General features: G+C 43.9%; 1 protein-coding gene across 1 annotated transcript in view; it reads left to right on the top strand.

The window, feature by feature from the left end:
• The window catches only part of CACNA1A (calcium voltage-gated channel subunit alpha1 A), a 1,120,700-nt gene that overhangs the window by 710,465 nt on the left and 388,101 nt on the right, over window positions 1-22,134 (top strand). Inside the window, exon 32 of the mRNA XM_078685323.1 lies at window positions 16,096-16,212. Coding sequence (XP_078541449.1) covers window positions 16,096-16,212 — 117 coding nt within the window. The remainder of the gene's footprint in view (window positions 1-16,095; window positions 16,213-22,134) is intronic.

The following is a 22,134-nucleotide window of genomic DNA, read 5'->3' as shown; positions in this document are numbered from 1 at the left end:
AAAACTTTTTAGTTCTTTAAATAAAAGTGTACAATTTTATATAAATGTATACAGTGCTTCTTGGTGATATTGGCCTCAATTGGATGAATGGTTGTGTTGTTTTCAATTATTTTAGTTTTTTCATGTAAGTGGTCAATTCTTTATACCCAAAGGGAAACCTTCTTTTTTGACTGATTATCGCCCACTACAACAGAGAGATGGGGTTGGACATCACACCATACATTATTTTTTTCCCGAAGAATTAGAGAGAAGAAGCAAAGGTGTGAGAGAGAGGAGAGAGAGCCTCTAAAGCTGTGATATATGCCGCCACGAACATCGTAACTACAGCTTTCCAGCATATGGCAAGGGGCAGCATTCCCCAGAGGTCAAGGACAGTTAAGGTACACGTGCTTCCAGACAGAGGCTTTATTCAGCATGCCATGTGGATTAGGTGTTCCAGTCCATTAAAATTGACACAGACACTACCAGGTCATTAAACGTGCTACAACACAGATTCCAGATGCCTGATCAGGGGGCATAATGGAAACATCTGTAGTCTTGTAGTAGAGGATTTCAACCAAAATGTTTCCTGCAACAACATTAGTAGCGGTTTTACTAGCACAAGCACTACTATCCTCACAACAGATTCCCCTGCATTCTCCTCATAATACAGGCAACAAGGTAAAAAGAAAAGAGTCTCCCAGAGTGAACAGAAAAACACAAGGACCATTGACAATTTGCAGGCCCTGACTGCCTCCCACTGATATTCCGTCCGACAGGGCCCAGTGACTGGGAGGATTTCTCACTTTTTTGAAGGTGGGAGGCTGTAACCACACACAAATAAGACTTGGGTGTGGTTCACTATGGTCACATATTGGAATTCATCCAAAGACCTCCACAGTGCCCACCAAAAAGATGATGTATCAGCATATTCATCTGTTAGAGTCAGAAATCTTCACCATGTTGAACAAAGTGGCCATGGAACCCATATCTCAACCCTACAAAGGATCATGCTCCTATTTTTTCCGGACCAGGAAAAAATTGGGAGAACGGAGGCCCACTGTAGATCTCAGACAGTTGAAGAAGTGTGTTTTTTCAAGCAGTCATTTAGAATGGTCCCACCGCAGGATTGTGGTTACTGCTTCAGAAAAGGCAAATTGCTGGTGTCCTTAGATATCGAAAATGCATATCTCCATGACCTGGGCCAACCCATGCCCTGCAGTTTCCCTCTGCTCGAGGTAGCTGGGCAACATCATAAGTTAAGAGTTCTGCACTTTGAGCAAAAATTGGTCTAAATGATTTTTACCAAGTGTATAGCTCCTGCTGCTACATACCTAGGGCGAGAAGGCCTGCAGGTACTTCCGTACTTGGACAACTGGCTGATCAAAGACAATTCTTATTCGGTGGCTATGAGGTTCACCTACACCTCCCTAAGCCTAGTTCACAAAGTGCAACTGTCTCTGAATGAGAACAAATCCTGCATTACCACATCTACTCGCAAAATGTTCCTCTGAACCTTACTAGACACTTCAATAGGGGAAGCGTATGCTACAGAAAGGAGGATACATTGTCTTCTGGAAGCAGCAAAGCAACTAGGAAAAATGTCTGACACTACTTATTTTTCTGCTGAGCATGGTTGTAGGCACTTCGCAAGCAATTTCTCAGAACCAGGGTTTATCGGAGACGCTCTTTTGATGTCATGGTCCAAAATATTTGCATACACCTTCCCACAGCGTACCTTCATCCCAAAGGTGTTCACCAAACTCAAGAGGGAACCTTGTTGGCTGATGTTGGTATGGCCAGCCTGGCCAAACCATTATTGGTACACAGATGTTCTCCAGTTATCCGAAGCCCACTCATTTCACTTGGTACACAACCAGATCTCCACTCATGGAATGTGGGAAAGATCCTCCATTATAATATGCATCTCTCTCAATTAGATGGCATGGCATCTGAACACGGGACGTTTGCTAACCTAGACATATGTGTCTAATGCTGAATCATAATAGCCCAAGCTAGAACACTGTTGTCCAATAATCTAAATTGAGGAGGTTCTGCTCGTGTGCATTGGATCTGTTGTGACAGCAGATATTTCCTGGGAAGATGGCCATAGTTCCTGGCCACTGAGAACATGTCTTTTGAGAAGAATAGATTATGTGGTGTACTGGGTTAATAGTGACTGGGAAGCTTTCTTTTGAGATCAACACGCTGTGTGATGATGGGAGAGATCACCAATGAGATATACAGGGTCTGCGATGACTGTGAGCTCTCCAGTGAGAGATATTGTGTGCATGGTGACAGAGACGCTAGGTTTAGAAACGAGTCTGTGGCAACATTCGAGATTTCAAGAGATTTGTACATGGTTTATGATGATTGGGGGATCTGTGATTTGCTTGTTCAGACTATTCAATGACGGGGAAGTCTTTGAGGAGATGTAGTTTAGGTGGAGATGGAGAACATTTCATTTGAGATGAACAGGGCCTGTGGTGAAGGTGGAGAGCTCTAATAATATTTACATGGCGTGCAGTGAGCGAGGGATCTCTGATGATGATCAAGGTTTATTTGTTTTGAGAAGATGGAAAGCGTGTGAATCATGTGATGACAGAGCTCTCCCTGGCAAAAGGCTTCCTCAGCTTCAGAGACTGTTTCATGGGACTGTCTGATCACACCTGTTAGGAGATTTCTACAAATGTCCAGTCGAGCCTTAGGGTGACCCGGTAACTCGATGTTCAAAAGAAGAGATTTCACAACCCTGATGCCCTGTAACTTCTCCTCTAAACAGGTAATTATTCTTTGGATAGCAATGGCCTGGAGTTGAGAGCCTTTCTTCATCAGCAAAGAAAGACTGTATCTTTACCATCAAGGAGATTCTGTAATTACCATTTAAACAGAGAAAGCCATCAACGAGATATGGAAGCTCTGCACTGACAGAAGAAATCACTGAGAACCTCTTTGACAGAGAGGTTCAGCATGTGGTTTGGGGGTGAAGCCCACACCTGGAGTTTTATACATGAGCACCTTTGATAGAGACGTTCAGTAAGCAGTTTGGGAGCGGACTCAATTGGTGGGATTTTTAAGTGAGCCAGTGGTATAGGTAGGAATAAGTAATTGTGAGTGATATACTGATAGTACCAAAACACTAGTGACAGCTTCATAACTCATATCTGGAGCTCGCTCACGTTGGGAAGCATTATTGAGTGGCTGGCCCGATCTGCGGCCTTTCATTCACATAGCGCTGTCTTGGACATCCAGAAACTCAGGTCAACAACTTTATATTCAGGTGTTTTGGGTGAAATCCAGTAAGTTTTGGGGTGCAGACATATGTACCCTACATATGTAAAATAATTTTGGTTGAGCAATTTTGTAATACATGTATGTCATGTCTTGGACTGCAGCTGCTGAGCTTGTTTTACTGCAATCCTTGTTTAAAGACATCTAGAACACCGCCCAGAACCCTCATTGTGAGCACAGAGATTTCATTCAGCACTTTCACTAAAAGTACTGCGAGTCCTCAGATAAATTACTGTGTGTGTTTTATCTGGAATACTGAATGCACTTTTATTTGAGTATTGTGAGCACAGTACCCTTCAGGGCATTGTGACTACATAATTGGGCTAGTAATGCAGTTCCTTCATTATTAGGAGTAGATTTTGCGGCTGTTGGTATTAAGATACTGCTCTTGCAGTGTTAGGAGCACAGCCCTGGTAGTATTTGGACAACAGCTTTAGTGGCATTGGGAATACAGCTCTTGCAGTATTACTCCGGCAATGTTGGGAGTACATTATGAAGGATTAGAGGTACCACGTTTTGCAGTATTTGGGATACTGCTTTGTCAAAATTAGTAGTATAACTCTTGCAATATTAGAAGAATAGCTCTACCAGCAGTATTAGTAGTAGCACAGCACTTTTAGTTTATGAGTACCTCTTTGGTAACATTAGGAGTGCAGCTCAAGTAGTGTTAAGAGTACAGCTCTGGCAGTAGTAGCAGTACGGGTCTAGGAGTATAAAAAATATCTGGCAGTATTAGAAGCATTACTCTTCAGGTATTTTGAGTACAGCTCTTGCGGTTTTAGCAGCATCCCTTTGGCAGTTTTAGTAATGAAACGCATGCTGTATTCGGAGTACAGCTCTTTTAATATTAGGAGCACTGCTCACGCAAAATTAGAAGTTTCAGGAATACAACCCTGGCAGAATTAAGGGCACACCTTTACAGGGATGTATGTCGTTACTATGCATGCATTTACAACGCATGCCTTTACGACGCAACTTTTACAACGCAAGTCTTTACAACGACTTGCGTTGGGGGGCGCTGGATAGTGAATAGTTTAATTTACTATTCCAACTCCAGTCCCCGTGGATAGTAGGGAAGGAGTTGGATAGTAAATTAATCTATTCCCTATCCTGGAGCGCCCTCCAGCGCAAGTCGTTGTAACGACTTGCGTTGTAAAAGTTGCGTCGTAAAGGCTGTTTCCACCTTTACAGTATTAGGAGTACTCTTACAGTAGGTCAGCTCCAATATCATTATAAGTCAGTATATCATTACTGGTACATCTGCTCTTGCAGTATTAGGAGCACTGCTCAAGCAGGATTATGTGCACAATTCCTGCAGTATACGTTTTATTAATGTGCCAGTATTAGTAGTACATATTGGGCAGTATTAGGAATGCAGCCCTGACATTATTGTGGGTAGAGCTGTGGCAGTATTATAAACACTGCTTTGACAGTGTTAGCAGTATAATTCCTGAAGTATTTGAGCTACAGCTCTCATAGTGTTAGTAGCATAACTCTGGCAGTGTTGGTAGCACGGCTCAGGCAGTATTAGGAGTACAGTTCCTGTATTATCATGACTATGGGCCTGATTTATATCGCGGGCTACAACTTATACTCTGTCAGGCCACACAGTAAAATACCTTAAGTACATCAGTGATGGAACCTACTCTGGCTCCTTCCCGGACCGTCTCCTCCGACATTTTGACTAGTGGGTAGTCATAGTTGTACATATAACACCGTCCGCCTGATTTAGAGTGGAAGGTGTAATATGTTTTTTTGTACTCAAATGGTGGGGGGAACATTTGTTTTTTGGGGGGGACATGCTTTGGGATTTTGTTTTTAAAAACGCAAAAACTTGTTAAACGTTTGATGGGTGGCCATCATGTTTGAGAGAACCCTCTGTCAGACTTCTAACATGGTGACAGGAACCGCTGTGATGGTTGTACCTGCCAATGACTCTAAATGCAGAGGGCAGGTACTCCATCAAGACGACAAAGTATTTTACTCAATCTCTCTGATGGAGTACAAACCGTACACCATGATTTAAACCAGGCCCTATGTCAGCGCCAGAGACAGAATAGGCTCTGTTGCTGACATACTTAAGGTCCTTCGGTCTGTAAATCAGTCAGTTGGACCGAGGCTTTGGCAGAGAGGGTACTCCTTCGCAATTGTGACGGAATACCCTCTCCGGCAAACTCTAAATCAGGCTGTATAGCTCTAGAAGTGTTTGGAGTACCATTCCGGCAGTGTTAGTGGGATAATCTTGAGGTATATCCGATGCAGTGAAAGTAGTATATTTCTGGTAGCCTTAGCAGAAGAGGCAATGCTATGGGTACAGTTCTGGCAGTATTATGAATACAGCTCTAGCAATGTTGGTACCATATCTTCGGCAATGTAACCACACACCTCTTGCATTATTGTAATGCACCTCAGGCAGTATTAGGAATGCTGCTCGGGCATTATTAGGAGCACCATTTCTGCAGTATTTGAAGTACCACTCCTAAGGTTTTATATGCATGGTGCTCTTACAGCATTCCAAGTACAATCCTAATAGTGTAAGATGTGATCAAGCCGTAGTTTCAGGAATACTGTACCACGCCTTGCACGTTTGGAGTACAGCTCATCAAATACTGTCATTACTCAAGTAGGCGTACTGTCAGTATCATAGTTGTAGGAGTGTCACCAATTCTGGCTCCTGCATTGTAGGTAACATATGTCTCTTATAATGGACAATATTACATTGGTGGAGTAACTTATATTGTTCATGTATTTGTTCTGTGGAAAGCACTGTCTCTCTTCGCATGGAAGTAGCCATTTGCCCAGCCCCCCTGCATTCCATGTGCCCCTTTTGTAGACTTTTTATATTGAAACAGATGCATCTGTACCGTAACTGTATAGGGTAGATGGAAACATATCTGCCTTGATAGGGGGTACACTTTTGAGTCTAATGCTTACCTAACATGTCCAATGTGGTACATAGTACATTGTGACAAAGGCAAGTTCAGATCATAGGGATACACTCGGTATTGACAGAATGGGGTGTAAGTATTACGGCCACATGCAGAAGAGTTGGGTTTTGAAGGGTCTAGGATACAGGGCCCGGATAAACACTTTTTGTCTCAGGACATTAGTTCTTTCTCCAGATAGGACAGGTCACCATGTCCCATCTGGTTTCTCCATTTGTGTAACTAGTTATGCACTTGGCCTTTGTTGTTGAAAATCAACAGCATTACACATATTTAAACTGTATAATATTTCAAACCATGATTGGAAAATGCATCAGTTTGGTCCAAACAATCATCAAACCCAATGCAGGACAGAATTACTAGAAAGGGCAAGTCATAGGGCGACCAATACACCAGCAATTCACAATCAACATGGGCCATTAGAAATAAAAGAAATAACATTTTAAATAGTATGAGTAAGCGCAGCTCATCTTTCACAAACTGGTAATGTCAAATTAGAATCATGGTTCATAGCGATATCAATGTAATTTTCTTAGCTTAAACACTACTCAAAGATTAGACCTAATAGCAATATTTGAAGTTCGGATATACTTGTTGCTCCAGGATCATGCCCTTAATCCATCATAGAAAACCATCAAAAATACTGTCACTCCGTGGGACCCCAGTGGATCATCTCAGCAACAAAGGTTAGTGATTCATAGGCCTGAGGGCTGAAATACAACTCACTCTTAGAAATGAGACCTAAAGCAAACTCGAGCAAGAAACTGAGGGCTAAACGAACAAGCCTTGGGACTTCCTACAAATGAACAAACTTCTAATTTCCCTCCTCCAGCAAGTCCCACCACAGCGGAACTGAAGCACACGTTATATGAAACTGTTTCCTCTCAGTTTTCTACTAGGGAAATCTCTGTACTGCCTAGTGACAAAGACAAGAAAATGTGCCTCAAAGGTTCATACATCGGCGCCTTACACCTTCTTGATTTCTTGGACATCATATTACTCTCTAACTCTTTCACATTGTACAACAAGAACTTATACTGCAATTTCAATCACTAATTTCATCCACTTTGGCACCAAGGTCTCACTTGTTCATTGTACCGCTCATTCACTTCTCGGTCGCGGCGGTTTAAAGGGTCTGTCACAGTCCTCCCTCGGCAGATGATGCACACAAGGTCTGTGTCCACTCTCTGCGGTATTAGAATCCAGACAGTCTCTTTCAGTCCAGCATCTGGTTTGCTGGCCCTCATGTAATTAATATATCATTATCAAGCCAAGTACTCAACAATGCTTTTAGAGGTACCCGGACTCCAGCACTGCATTGGAATTCCTTCAGCATTGACATATATTCATACAGTTCTAGAACTTGGAGAAGTTATATAATTGCTTACAGAAAAATTTGATGCACCATTGTTTTTTCCCCATATTGAGAATGATAAAAATATATTCGGAATTATTTTCCTTTTGTGTGTTTTTTTAATCCTCAATGTGGAAAAAATACACATTGTGCTGAAACTCCTTTATCACTCTGCATACATGTAGTTAGCGATGGAGTGTTTAAGCACCTGAACTTGCACATTAGGTCTGATTACCTGGGGGTGCTGGCGGATCGAAGGAAGCTTCTTGATGATGCAGGAGGTCAGACTGCTAAGTCATGATATCTCTGGAACAAGCGGTGTAGCATGGTTTGCCGGTGCCCAGGGCAAGGCAAGTATTGCGCCCCCTAACCTGGGACACAAAATTGTAAAAGAAAAAAAAAGTGGCTTCAAGAGACCTGCTGTCGATTCTTTTTTCTTTTAAAATGTTGCGCCCTCAAGAATTTTACACCCGGGGCAACCGCCCCTGTGACCCTTCCCACTCTACGCCACTTCTTGGAACACTCTCCCAGTAACCCAGAGAGCATTAGAAAGGATTCAGAACAAGTAGCCTGGAGAGTTCTCAAAGACCCCATGCAAGCTCTGTTGGATGCAGTGAGCAACACGTTCTTTGTGTCCACCTTCTTGTCACTTAGTAAAGCCTCAGAGAGCATTTGAAGAGTTAGTGAAGTAAGGAGTGTGCAGTAAAGCGTGGAAGCCAGAGAAACAGGATGCAAGGGTGTTCACAAAGGAAAGACACAGGCTTGAAGTTTCCCAGACTAGGCTAAACGAGTTTGTATACAATAGAAGGTTTGGAAGCAAAGGCAGATACTGGCTCCATGTTCCCTGGACAGGGAATGATGGAATACTGGATGACTGGAAAGTTGGCAAGAGACGTACGATGATATGTTCTGGTACCCATGGGTTGATGAAAGCCTTGTTTCTCCTGCCTTTTTAGGTGCAGCAATTATTCAGGTCCCTTCGGTCTTTAGTGGTGTTGATAAATGGCTCATCTTTTATACCCTTAGATGTGCAGTGGTACCTGGCATGCCCTGCATCGCCTTCAGTTTCAACTGTTAAGAGGGCTTGTGAAGTTCACCCATCAGCGAGCGCTACCTGCAGTGCGCGTGGACCAGGAGTACTCTTTAGGCTCTCTGGATTTCCTCAAAGTTGAACAAAACCAGGCTCAGGTCCGCAGAGTGGGAAGCACAACACTTTGGTTCAGTCAATGGACTGAATGATTAGCAAAAAGGCCCCTAAGTAGGAAGATGTGCTTGGAGCAGTGTGTGGGAGTGGACATGGGAAACTTCAGGACGCGGGCCCTTTTTAACTTCCATATACTGCAGCCTGTGACTGTGAAGCTGATGCGCTTTTCACAGTAGCTTTTGCCATTCTCCCAATGAAAATGTCATGCGCATAACATAACTTAAGAATGTAATGTTCCCTCTTGAGAGGTGTATGGGGGCTTCTGATGTACAGTCTCTCCTTCCTGCAGTCACTCAGCCACTCACCTTGTTCATCCTCCTTTACACTGCGTCCGTCTGTCTCAGCAGAGTTCGGTCCTGCTGTCTCTTGTTTCCCTTGTCTGTTTCTCTCTATAGAGGCTGGGAGTGTTGTGTAACCTCTCGCTGCACTTTCCCTCTGTTTCTTTTTCTTTCCATCGAGGTTTGAGGTGTTATCCAATGTCTTTCACCCAATACTCTGGCTGTCAGTCTATCTTTGTGTAGAGGTCAGGGCCATGCCTCTTTCATTTTCTGCTTATTCTGCTCTGTTCATTGGAGTCGAATAGTATCTTCCTCACTTCTCACTAATCGCCTGACTACTTCTTCACTGAGGCTGGTGCCACTCTCTGCTCCCTATTCAAGCTGATCACACTCCAAATCCCTCATCGGATGTGTTTCATTCCTTTTTGACTCCTCTTTTCTTATCTATGTAGAGAATAGCCACCTTGTCCCTTGCCTTTTATGTCTGTTGTTCTCTCTGTTCATATTGACTGGATAATGTCTTTCTCCCCATTCACTCCCTTGTCTGACTAGTTGTGGTTGTTGATGGCTATTATCACCATTTCTTCTCACTCAGTCTGTGGATCCTTGTCTGACTAGTTGTGGTTGTTGATGGCTATTACCATCATTTCGTCTCACTCGGTCTGTGGATCCATGTCTGACTTGTTGTGGTTGTTGATGGCTATTACCACCATTTCTTCTCACTCAGTCTGTGGATCCTTGTCTGACTTGTTGTGGTTGTTGATGGCTATTACCTCCATTTCTTCTCACTCAGTCTGTGGATCCTTGTCTGACTTGTTGTGGTTGTTGATGGCTATTACCTCCATTTCTTCTCACTCAGTCTGTGGATCCTTGTCAGACTTGTTGTGGTTGTTGATGGCTATTACCACCATTTCTTCGCACTCAGTCTGTGGATCCTTGTCTGACTTGTTGTGGTTGTTGATGGCTATTACCACCATTTCTTCTCACTCAGTCTGTGGATCCTTGTCAGACTTGTTGTCGTTGTTGATGGCTATTACCACCATTTCTTCTCACTCAGTCTGTGGAGCCTTGTCTGACTTGTTGTGGATGTTGATGGCTATTACCACCATTTCTTCTCACTCAGTCTGTGGATTCTTGTCTGACTTGTTGTGGTTGTTGATGGCTATTATCACCATTTCTTCTCACTCAGTCTGTGGATCCTTGTCTGACTAGTTGTGGTTGTTGATGGCTATTACCATCATTTCGTCTCACTCAGTCTGTGGATCCGTGTCTGACTTGTTGTGGTTGTTGATGGCTATTACCTCCATTTCTTCTCACTCAGTCTGTGGATCCTTGTCAGACTTGTTGTGGTTGTTGATGGCTATTACCACCATTTCTTCTCACTCAGTCTGTGGATCCTTGTCTGACTTGTTGTGGTTGTTGATGGCTATTACCACCATTTCTTCTCACTCAGTCTGTGGATCCTTGTCAGACTTGTTGTGGATGTTGATGGCTATTACCACCATTTCTTCTCACTCAGTCTGTGGATCCATGTCTGACTTGTGGTTGTTGGCGGCTATTACCATCATTTCGTCTCACTCAGTCTGTGGATCCATGTCTGACTACTTGTGGCTGTTAATAGCTATTACCACCATTCTTCTCACTCAGTCTGTGGATCCTTGTCTGACGTGTTGTGGTTGTTGATGGCTATTACCATCATTTCGTCTCACTCAGTCTGTGGATCCTTGTCTGACTTGTTGTGGATGTTGATGGCTATTACCACCAGTTCGTCTCACTCAGTCTGTGGATCCGTGTCTGACTTGTTGTGGTTGTTGACGGCTATTACCACCATTTTTTCTCACTCAATCTGTGGATCCATGTCTGACTACTTGTGGCTGTTAATGACTATTACCACCATTTCTTCTCACTCAGTCTGGGGATCCTTGTCTGACTTGTTGTGGTTGTTGATGGCTATTACCACCATTTCTTCTCACTCAGTCTGTGGATCCTTGTCTGACTTCTTGTCGTTGTTGATAGCTATTACCACCATTTCTTCTCACTCAGTCTGTGGATCCTTGTCTGACTTCTTGTAGTTGTTGATGGCTATTACCACCATTTCTTCTCACTCAGTCTGAGGATCTTTGTCTGACTTCTTGTAGTTGTTGATGGATATTACCACCCTTTCTTCTCACTCAGTCTGTGGATTCTTGTCTGACTTGTTGTGGTTGTTGATGGCTATTACCAGCATTTCTTCTCACTCAGTCTGTGGATCCTTGTCTGACTTGTTGTGGTTGTTGATGGCTATTACCACCATTTCTTCTCACTCAGTCTGTGGATACATCCCGCCTACCTCGTTCTTCTCTTGTTCCATGTCTCTCTCCGATATTGTCTCATATCGCACAACTTTCTGCCGCTCTATATCTTTTTCTCTTGTTCATGCAGTCTCAAGCCTCATTGGTCCCTCAGGCTCTTTCATCATGAGTTGATAGTGCTGCCTCAACCTCTCTCATTCTGCAGTCATGCTTGTTCTCATTAGGGTGGTGGTTAGGGCTCCTGCCCATCACAACTCTGGGAAAGTGAACTATGAGGGAGACCAGGAATCACAGGTTATTCCCTTGTACCACATAATAGAAATCCCAAGAGGGTGATAGGTGTATATCTGGAGCTGGGCAGTTAGGCAGGACTGGGGCAGAGGTCCTAGTTCTGTATTAGGTAGAACTGTAGATAGGGCATCCCAGGCTTGGCACATGTAAGCATGCCGGGGTTAGTATAGCACAGATAACGGAATGGAGACTGAGGTGCAAGTACCCAGGGTCAGAAACCAACCAAGCCAGGAGCATGCAACAAAGGGCAACTTTGGTTTCACAGTGAGTAAATTAGTACTTAGATTAGAAAATACGAGCACACCCTATGAAGCTAGTCTATTTGACTAATTTGTTGCAGGCAGATTACCTCACACAAACTATACAGATTAGGTACATGAAACAAATATCAGAAGTAGTTCCCTCAATAACAATTTGAGTAACACCAGCACTGTGTAAAACATACATGTACTGAGTCGTGTTCCTCGACTAAACCGCAAGACCCAGCGCTACTGCCTGTTTGAATACCACACAGGACTCGAGAGATCTCATGCCTCAAAAATTGGGCACTAAGAAAGAAGCAAGGAGCACAATGAAAAGCTTTATAGACAACACCTTTGCAAAGCACAGAGGCACAGTACAAATCCGGCACAAGGATAGAGAGGGTACTAAACTGGCCTAGGTTACAAGCCAAAGACAGAAAGGAAAGGATTATGTTGATGCGTCAGTCTAAGAGAACACATTGATAATAGCTAGAACTGAAGGAAACAGGAAATATGCCGCTCTCAAGGATACACAGGAAAGTCAGGACCTGGAAAGCAGACCTGCATGTTATGGTATCAGAATATCAGGATATCATCTGACATAAATAGTGCTTAAATATCGTTTACAAAAGTATTGTTCCCTCAGAATTAATAATAGTACATTTATGTCCAGTGGCTCGTTAATTTGTAAACGAAATGTAACTCACAATGTTTATGTCAGAAAATATTTCTGCGTATGATAACTGCAGGGGAGCAAAACTATTGTTAAGAGCAGAGTGCAACCATTTGTGACAGCCGCATGGTTTGTACATTGACTTGAAATGTGGTGTTCATGAATTCTACTGTTCCAATGAAGGCCTGGCAGCACAGTGTGGTGGCTGCAACCGGTAACATAGTATGGTGCCAGGGCCTCGTACTTCCCTTTCTTCCTTGTCAGTCTCTTTATTCATTAGGTGGCGGCAATGCATCACCATTTCTTTTCTCCCTGATCTGTCTCTTTCTTCATGGGTCTGTGGCACAGCTTCACACTTGCTTTTCTTCTTGTGTCTCTGTGTCTCTCTCTCTGTCTCTCACTCTCTCGCTATATGTATATATATATTTTTTTCTTTCACATTGCTCTATCTTTGTTATCACATCTCTGTCTGTCTATTGAGATTTTGTTTCCCCTTTCCATGAAGGCTGGCATGATCTGTGTACTGCTACCCCACAGAAAATCTCTCTCCTTAGAGGTTGATGCCCTCTTCCCATCTCCTTTCCCGATGGAGGTGGGCGGTGCTGTCCCAGTCCTCTCCTTGCTCCTTCTATTTGCTCCTTTCTCTCTCTAGCGAGGTTGGATCCTCCTCATCCACTATGGCCCAACATACCAGCCTTTCACTCTGTGGCTGTTCTGTCTAGTCGGCGCAGACCCACCCTCACCTCATCTCCATGCTGACACATTGCTCTCTGTGGTAGTTGAAGTCCTTGTCTCATGCCTTCCCTTTCTGCTCTCAGTGTTTCTCATTGTGGTATGTGGGTTTGATATTTCTTGTCGCTCTCCCCCCCTCCCCCTGCCTGGATGTCCTTTCCTGAAGGCTGGTAGGGCCATCTTTTGTCTCTGCACCTCTTCCCCACTCTTTCACTCTATTTAGGTGGAAGCTGTATCTTGTCTTTACATTCCTCTCACATGACAGTCTCTCACAGGTGGTTGAGGGTGCCCTTTTTGTCTCTACAGCTCATCACCAGGTTTTCCTTGTTTCTCTGGAGGTGTACACAAATCCTTCACTTGTATTGACCTCTCCTCCCCAGCCCTCTATTTCCCTCTGTACGATGGACCCCTATCTCTTCACCTTTCCTTCCCAGGCTGTTTCTTACTATGAATGTTATATCTTGTCTCTTCCCCGCCCCCTCCTACTTGACCAGTCTGTCTTTTTTCCTCCATGGAGGTTGGTGCCACAGTCTCACTCCTCCCCCTCCCTCCATCTGTCTGTCTGTCCCTCTCTCTCTCAGCGGAGGTGGATGGTTTCCCGCATGCCTCTCTCCTCTGGTACAGCTCGATTTCTCAGTCACAAGAAGGGCTGATAAATCTCTGCCTCTGTGCACTTTCGCCCCTCCTGCTTCAGGTGGCGCCTTCCTCCTGCATGCTTTATTGGAGTTAGTATGTTATGCTCCGCCTACTTAAAGGGACAGTGTACACTTCTGGAATAACCACAAGAGCAGTAGTTGGGCAAGCTAGTGAGCTACTAGTTTCTACACGTTATTTTATACTAACACAGATATGTCTCTGCCCCATTCTAGTTTACCTTTTTGAGTGCGTTGTCTGTCTACAATCATTGGGAAGCTCCAACGTCTGAGGTTAATATAAGGCCAGAGACTACCATTACGGAAGAAGCCATTCAAACAGGTCCCGATGCATAAATACAGATGACTGCGGACATTGGCAAAAATATAAAAAACTATGCCCCCTCCTGGTCTGGGACGTTTAGTAGCCAACATTAACCTCAGTACAGCTTTTTCCACTAGTTCAGTGCCTGCTCATCTCATGCAAGTCATTCAGAAATTTTCAAATTGATCTTCCTGTAGAAGACCTTCCCATTAAATACAGTTGCCAGGCCTAGCAAAAGAGAAGGAGCATGTGCCTTAATGCTGCCTGACCGTAGAATTCATCCTTAAACTTTACTCAGGTCAGACACCATGAAGGCAGCCACCGACCATCCATGGCTTGATGGCTAAGCCCCCATTCTTTCCCCAAGTAGGGCGCAGATTTGAAAGAGGAGCATGTGGTCTGCCCTCCCGTATCTGAGAGGTTGGCTATATCTTGCATACTCTTCGTTGACTTTGAGCAGTCATATGCCCAGCACTATTTAATCCAGTGTGAGGAAATATGCTCTTGGTTCCTGTTTGTCCATAGCATGGGATGCCTCTATTCTAGCTTCCTACTTCCTGTTCCTTACACTTCATTCAGTGGGATTATAGTTCTTTTCACTCTAGTGTTCTTTATAGTACCCTTTCAGTTTGTTTTACACCACTCTCATTCAGGCTTGCACCATATGCTTCAGTTTGACCCATTTATGAACTACAAGGGCCAGACTCTGGCTGAGTAGGGAGTTAGCCTCATTGTGCATTTGGCTTGCAGGGCCAGTGGCATATTAATGGTGCCATGGACTCTAATGCTAAAATGGGAAATGGGCCCCCATACCCTGCCTTGGCTGTAAAACAACAGATACAATTGGGCTGCAGTGGGCCCCTATGACCCATGGGCCGTGGGGCCACTGCATCAGCTACACTAATAATAGCTGCACCCCTGCATAGGAGAGTCATCAGATCCCTTCAGACCAGATGGAAGATTCGGCTTTGGATCTGCTTCCTAAGTCACTGAGGTCTCCACTAGCGCACTTTAGCACAGCGGGGGGTCAGTTCAGTGTAAGGCTTTCTGTAGCACACATCGCATTTCAGCAGACCAACCACACTGGAGTGACAGGGGGCCTCTCAGTGACACCTTACTCGGTCCCACACTGCTCAGCCGATCCCAGAAGATGTCGCCTGTCCCATGAGATGGCGTTAGGAGGGTGGGAAATGAACCCGCACAAATTCAACAGAACTGGTCTCAGTCGCAAAATTGGCAAACAGCAATGGGGGACGGCACGCCTCCTCGTCCCGTCGGACTCCGCCGGGGGAAAAAGGAAAGCAAGAAAGCTCGTCAGGTCCCAAGCTGGTACTTTTGTTTTTGGGCACGGGAGAGGGGTGGGCGTTGGAGGGTCGTGGGTGGGGACTGGGAGACGCCTGTTGAGTCTGTGTGACGGTCATTTCTGGCCTAGGTCATAACATACACATGTAACTCACACACGCCTGCCCCTGCTGGACTTCCCGTGTGTGCATTACATGTGCAGTGAGACTCCACTGTGTGACTGCACCTGCTGCTTGTCAGAACATCAGTGCATTTGGTTGTTGGGATAAAACAAAATCAAAACACAAAATATTTCTTTTTTTTTCCCGATTGGATGACGATGCGATTTGAGCTTTTGTTGTTTGTTTTCAGTGTGGGCGGGGAGGGTAGGACTTGATTTCCTTTCTTTTCTTGTTATTCTTTCTTTCTGTTGGTATATTTCTTTGATATCTGTAATTTTATACATTTTTATTTTTATTTTTATTATATTTGACTGTGGCTGAATTTGTTTATCTTCCCTTGAGGGAAACTAACGGTACTGTCTATTTTCTCTTTCTTTGGTGGGTTTTTTCCATAGAACAATTTCATCAACTTGAGTTTCCTTCGGCTCTTCCGAGCGGCACGCCTCATCAAATTGCTGCGCCAGGGCTACACCATCCGAATCCTGCTCTGGACTTTCGTTCAGTCCTTCAAGGTATCCCTCACTGCTGGGCAGTGGCGTGACTGCAAGGGGTGGAAGAGGGCACATGCTCTTGTTGTGGCCTTTGCCCCAGAGGTCCCTGTTGCTGGAGCGTCAATAACTTGTCTATCGCAGTGCTGTGCCTTTCATCAAAGGGGTGACTTGGCCACTATGTTTTCAAATGTCTACCATAGGGTTATAGGCTGTTGACACATCCTAGTGTTGCACCGCGGGCTTTTGATGGTGGTTACAAAACAAACGTTTCTAATGTTAATATGAGGCGAATGATGGCCGCTGCAACTTAGTTTCCAGTAAAAAGCCCGAAACCTGTGTTTTACAATTACAACGTTAGTTGAAGAAATGGATTGTCATAGGGTATTCTCAGGCAAACATACCGTGTAGGCAGTGCTTAATTTGACCTGGTGTTTTCCGCTGCTCAGAACCGGCACTTAATTGTCAACACGGGCACTTATGACAGTCTGCCACATGGTGGCAGTGTTTGCGTAATTTAGAGAGGAGCAGAACAACAGTTGTTTATTAATTTAATATACATTATTAAAGACAAATACCTGTTGCGCAAGCCATTGTTACAGCCCAGGGTGGGGGAATAGTCTGAATTGTCACACTTGTAGTAGTGAGACGAGTAGTAGTTGTTTAGCTACTGTCGTTGGCGGAGCTGGCAGGGGCAATGGGTGGTTCAAGCTGCAGCAGCCTCCTGACAAGGACCCTGTCACTTATTCTTTTTTTACAAATTAAGCACTGTTGTAGGGCCCACAGGAGGCTTCACCTAGTGCTTTCAAGTATACAGAGTAAGAATCAGGGTCAACTAACAGTTCAATGAGCAAAGATGCCTAAACCCTGAGGAGCCAAATAAATAGGAAGCAAATATCATCTGACACCTGTATTAAAGGAGCACATTAGTCACCGTTTTAGGAAGCTTGCAAATAGGATTGAACTGATCTTTCTGTTTGCAGAGAATATTTTTTTTTTACAGCTTGTTTAAAGACCTTAGCTTTGTGATCTATGGAGTATGCATGTCAGCGAAACTATCAGGGGAATGAAAGGTAGGTATTTCATTGATAGGAGTTGGTTTCCTAAACCACCATCTTTAGAGCAAAAGTGTCATCCCGACCTGTGATGTGAGGTATTCCGTAGAATTTGTAACTTATACATTTTTTGTACATTTTTCTCATGGAGTTCCATACACTATGCAGTAAATCTTTCCGCACAGAAAGGAACTACTTAAATATATTTTATGCACTTTCTAGTAACCAAACTTCAACCCTGTGATACGAGGTACAGATGCAATATGTACCCCCAAGCTGTCAGGTTGCTACACTGGTTGTAAGTTCTATCCATACAAGTGGAGCAATTGTCGGATACTTAGAAAGTTCCACAAGGAAGGATGTGTAAAGGGTGTGTTACATTTTAGCTGTGAGAAGAGTTTTCTACAAAGTAATGTACTTTGATATTCATAAACACTGAATTCACCCTCCCTTTGATGGGATCCCTGAACCCTTTTGCAAGTGGAGAGAACAGTCTTTAACAAAGCATAAACAATGAGAATCCAATGAACAGGCAACATACGGTATGCTTTACAGTTTTGCACTTTTTAACGAAATAAGCAGCAAAAGTATCAAAAACACAACATAAACCCTAAAAATGGGTGAAAGAAAATGAAAGCAGCTTTTGTGTGTAAGAACATTTCTTCCTTTCTCCTTTTTAAAAGTGAGGATGATGAAAATATACTGTTGTCATAGGTGTTCAGCCTAGCAAGGAGACACAAGCATCGGCAAAGCCAATAGGGCTCGCCTATGCAAGATCAATTGGCTTTGTCAGTGGTTAATAAGACATGTTGTACAGCTGTGGTGCGCCTGTGCAGCATGGTTGAAAATAAAAACATTGGCTTGCTACCTTTAACCATGCTGCTGCTCAGAAGCCAAGCTGCTGTACAACATGGCTTTAAAAAGCATTGACAAAGCCAATAGACCATGCATGGGAGAGACCTATTGCCTTTGCCAATGATGACCTTTATGACTAGAGAGGGAAAGGGGCAATAAACAATCTGGGAGTGAGTAGGGGGTGGCGGGGCAAGAAACGACAGGTGGGGACTGGTCAAGCAGCAATGCGGTAGGGGGTAGGGCAAGCACAGACAATTGGGCAACAACACAGGAGGGGAACCAGGCAAGTAACGACAGGATGGAGGAAGGTGTGAGTTCTGAGGAAGCAAAGCCAGAGGGATGGGGTGGAAGGGAACAGGTCAAACTACAGCGCAGGAGGAGGAAAGGGACAGAGCAAGCATCGACGATTGGGTAAAACTTGGGTGGGGGAAGGGGCAGGGCAAGCAATGATGTAGAGCAGACGGGGAGGGGAGATGGTCTGCAATCGCATGCACTCTTAGTGAGTGCTGCAAGTAGAAAAAAAAGTAGCCCAGGCCAGAAAGCTGGAGCAGCAGAAGGACACTCACAAAGAATGAAATCAGTACTTGGGCCATGCTCCAGGAGATGGAGAAATGCACGAAGAGGAAGTGAAGCCAACATACGCTGAGCAAACAGGAGCCCATAAATTACAGTGACATAAAGCCAACCTATATTAACCAATGGGCGCTGAGCCCCCTTTAAGCTAGCAAACTGATTTGCAAGCTACAGTGCATGTGTTGTTTCAAACAAGACCTTATAGGAAGCAAAATAGGAGTTACAATAAAGTAAACTAGCAGTAATCAATGGGTGTGCTTTAAGCCCACTGTCAGTTTTGCGTGCGTCCACAGGAGGTCTTTCGCAAACAGATAACTAAAAGCAAACCATTTTAATTCTTTTTCTGAGGCTCAGTTATTTTTTCTGAAAGAGCAAGTCATTGTTTTACAGAGAGAATTGACGTTTTATTTGAAAGTGTACATGGTACAGTATGGTATGGTATGGTATGGTATGGCATGCATGGTATGCTATGGTCTTGTATGATCGGTCATGGTATAGTTTGGTATGGTATAGCCAGTCATTGTATAATATGGTATGGTACAGTATGACCTGTCAATGTATAGTATGGTATGATATGGCCTATAATTGTATAGTATGTTATGGCCTGTCTTGATGTAGTATGACATTGGTTTTCATTGCTTATTATGCTATGGTATGGTACGATCTGTCATTGTATAGCATGGTATTGTATGGTAAGGTATATTATGGCCTGTCTATGTATAGTATAGTATGGTATGGAATGGTATGGTCTGTCATTTTATAGTATGGTATCTTATGGTATTGATTGGCATGTTACGGTATGGTATGGCCTGTCATTGTAAAGTGTGATATGGTATTGCCTGCCATGGTATGGTATATAGTATGATTGTATAGTATTGTATGGTGTAGTATGGTATGTTATGGCCTGTAATTGTATAATGAGGTATGGTATGATCTGTCATTGTATAGTATGGCATGAATGGCCTAGTATGGTATGGTATGACTATAGTATGACCTTTTATTGTGCGGTATGGTATGGTATGCCCTATTAGTGTATAGTATGGTATGTTACGGTACGGCCTGACACTGTATATTAAGGCCTGTCATTGTAATGGATGGATCAGTATGATATGGCCTGTCGTATTGTATGGATGGTATTGTCTCGCAATATATAGTATAGGAGCTGGTAAAAGCAAACACAGGGAACAGTACCAAGAAGAAGACGAGCTACACACTTGCACTTAGTGAATGCTGCAACATGTAACTGATGTTCGGTTTCAAGAATTGGGCTCTAAAAAAACATCCATAGAAAAGCAGCTTACTGGCAAAGTGACGTTTTCAAAATTCTGGAAAGCAAACAAAAAGTGAGGGGAGCAAATGAAAGCAAAAGCACGGATTGGACACAAGACAAACACGAGATCCAATCACATGCACCTTTTAGTTAATGCTGCAACATATAACCAATGTTAGATTTTAAAATTTGGATGTTTACACAGCTCTAAAAAGAACATTTGGAGAAAAACAGTTTACTAGCAAAGTGAACTTTTTCAAATGTATGAAAGTAAACAACGAGGGAAAGATAGGTTGAAACCAAATGCACGGAACAAGACCAAGTCAAAGAAGAAGAGCTACAAACATACACACTCTTAGTGAATGCTACAAGTACAAGAAAAAAGTAGTCCAGGACAAAAAGCACACACAGCGGAAGAACACTCAGGATCAAGGAAAGTAGTACTTGGTCCATGCTCCAAGGGAGGGAGAAACACACAAAGTGAAAGTAAAGCTAGTGCACAAAGACCAAACAGGAGCCAGCAAATAAAAGTGACAATTAAGCAAACCAATGGCAAAGAATGGGCAAGCTCTAAGTCCCATTTAAGCTACCATAAAAGGGCTGTCTAAGGTGAGACCTAAATAAAGGTGCAGTTTTTTAAGGCTGGCATTGAACAACCACAATCTGATTATATAGCACAGTGACTGCTACGCTCCCAGTTCTTTTCTTATGGCCCTGTCTGAAATATCCCAGAACATATTACTTTGTCCTTTCATCTCTATTTATCAAGTAGAATTCTTCTGAGTGGCATATTTTATGGTTCACTTGACACCGTTTACCCTTGTCCTATGAGCCATGGAGGAAGCTGATCACAAGCGACATCTGTCAGCGTGCTTGCTCACTCTCAGTCTGTAGAGCCTGTTGTGGTGATGCAGGTTGAAACCTTGCTATGGCAGTCTTCTGATGTTCTGGTAATGCATCTCTGCATCTGAGTGAAAGACAGATACAGCCTGGGCCGAACCTAGGCTGGTCACGTCATTTTCGTTTCCAATCGGACCGGAGGTAGGTGCAGCCCCAGACAGGCCTCAGGTCAATCACAGCAGTTGTAGCCCCCATCCAGGCTTGTGAAGATCACTGAAGTTGTAGCCCCTGTCTGCTCCTATGGCAATCATGGCAGTTATATTCCCTGCTTAGGCCTATGGGAATCCTGCAGTTGCAGTCCCTGTCCGGGCCAATGGCAATTATGCATTTGCAACCCCAGCTTTGCCCAATATGATCACACAATAGCTGTTCCCACCAGGAACTGGAATGAAAGACCAGGGGGGCACACGTAACATAGGGGTCTCCCTAGATCACTCCAGTAAAGTAAGCTCTCTCTGGATGTCCCAGAGCCACTCGGGACATCCTGAGCCTTTCTCCTCCTGGACAGTCTTTTCTTTTTCACGCTCAGGCAGAATTCCTCCCTATCTCAACAGGCATGCAAGCTTGTATGTGTTTTTGGGCTCAACAGCTCCTCCAGCAGAAACTATAGACATCAGGTGATTCCTCTAACCTCTGGGAGGCTAGCTGTCACTCAGACACCAAACGAGTGATGATGCAAGTTCCAGTTTTATACACAACTTCTAGAGAGGGAGACAGGGAATGTGGATCTACTGTCTCAAACTGTAGGAATGGTTTAGGGAGGATCTCGTTTCAAGTGTCCTTCTCTGGCTGCTTTCCAGACACAGCCTTTGTGTAAAGTGGTGCTTTTCATAGCAAGTTGGACTAGGGTTGTCTCCATCCTGGTTCACCAGCAACAGAGGCACAACAAGGTGGTAGGTTTCTGCACCTGGTTGACATCAGCCCAATTGAAAAGTAAGCAGGGATGAACGAAAGAGGAAGGCTTCACCTAGTAACGTCATCACCTCACACAGCAGAGACTGCAAGTTCCAGCTCTTACCCTTATCATCCACCAAATAGAAGTGGTCAGTAAGACTAATGCACAGCTCCATGTTCACAAAAGACCTATGGAATTTCTGAATGTAGCTGTGTCTCAATCTTCCTCAATTCAATGTCTGGATCTCTTTCTTTCTGCTACAGAAATGTAAGCAATACACTTACACTATCTGGGAGGACAATCCTCACCCTCCATCCGGGGCTGTGCTAGGTCAGGAGCATCCATAATGGAACCCACTGGCCTCTAGTTCTTTGACTCACTCAGGCATACGATTGATC

Source organism: Lissotriton helveticus, chromosome 1_1 (assembly GCF_964261635.1).
Source record: "Lissotriton helveticus chromosome 1_1, aLisHel1.1, whole genome shotgun sequence".
Classification (NCBI taxonomy): Eukaryota; Metazoa; Chordata; class Amphibia; order Caudata; family Salamandridae; genus Lissotriton; species Lissotriton helveticus.
The sequence above is the reverse complement of the archived record's forward strand: the minus strand, read 5'-3'. Positions and strand labels throughout refer to the sequence as shown.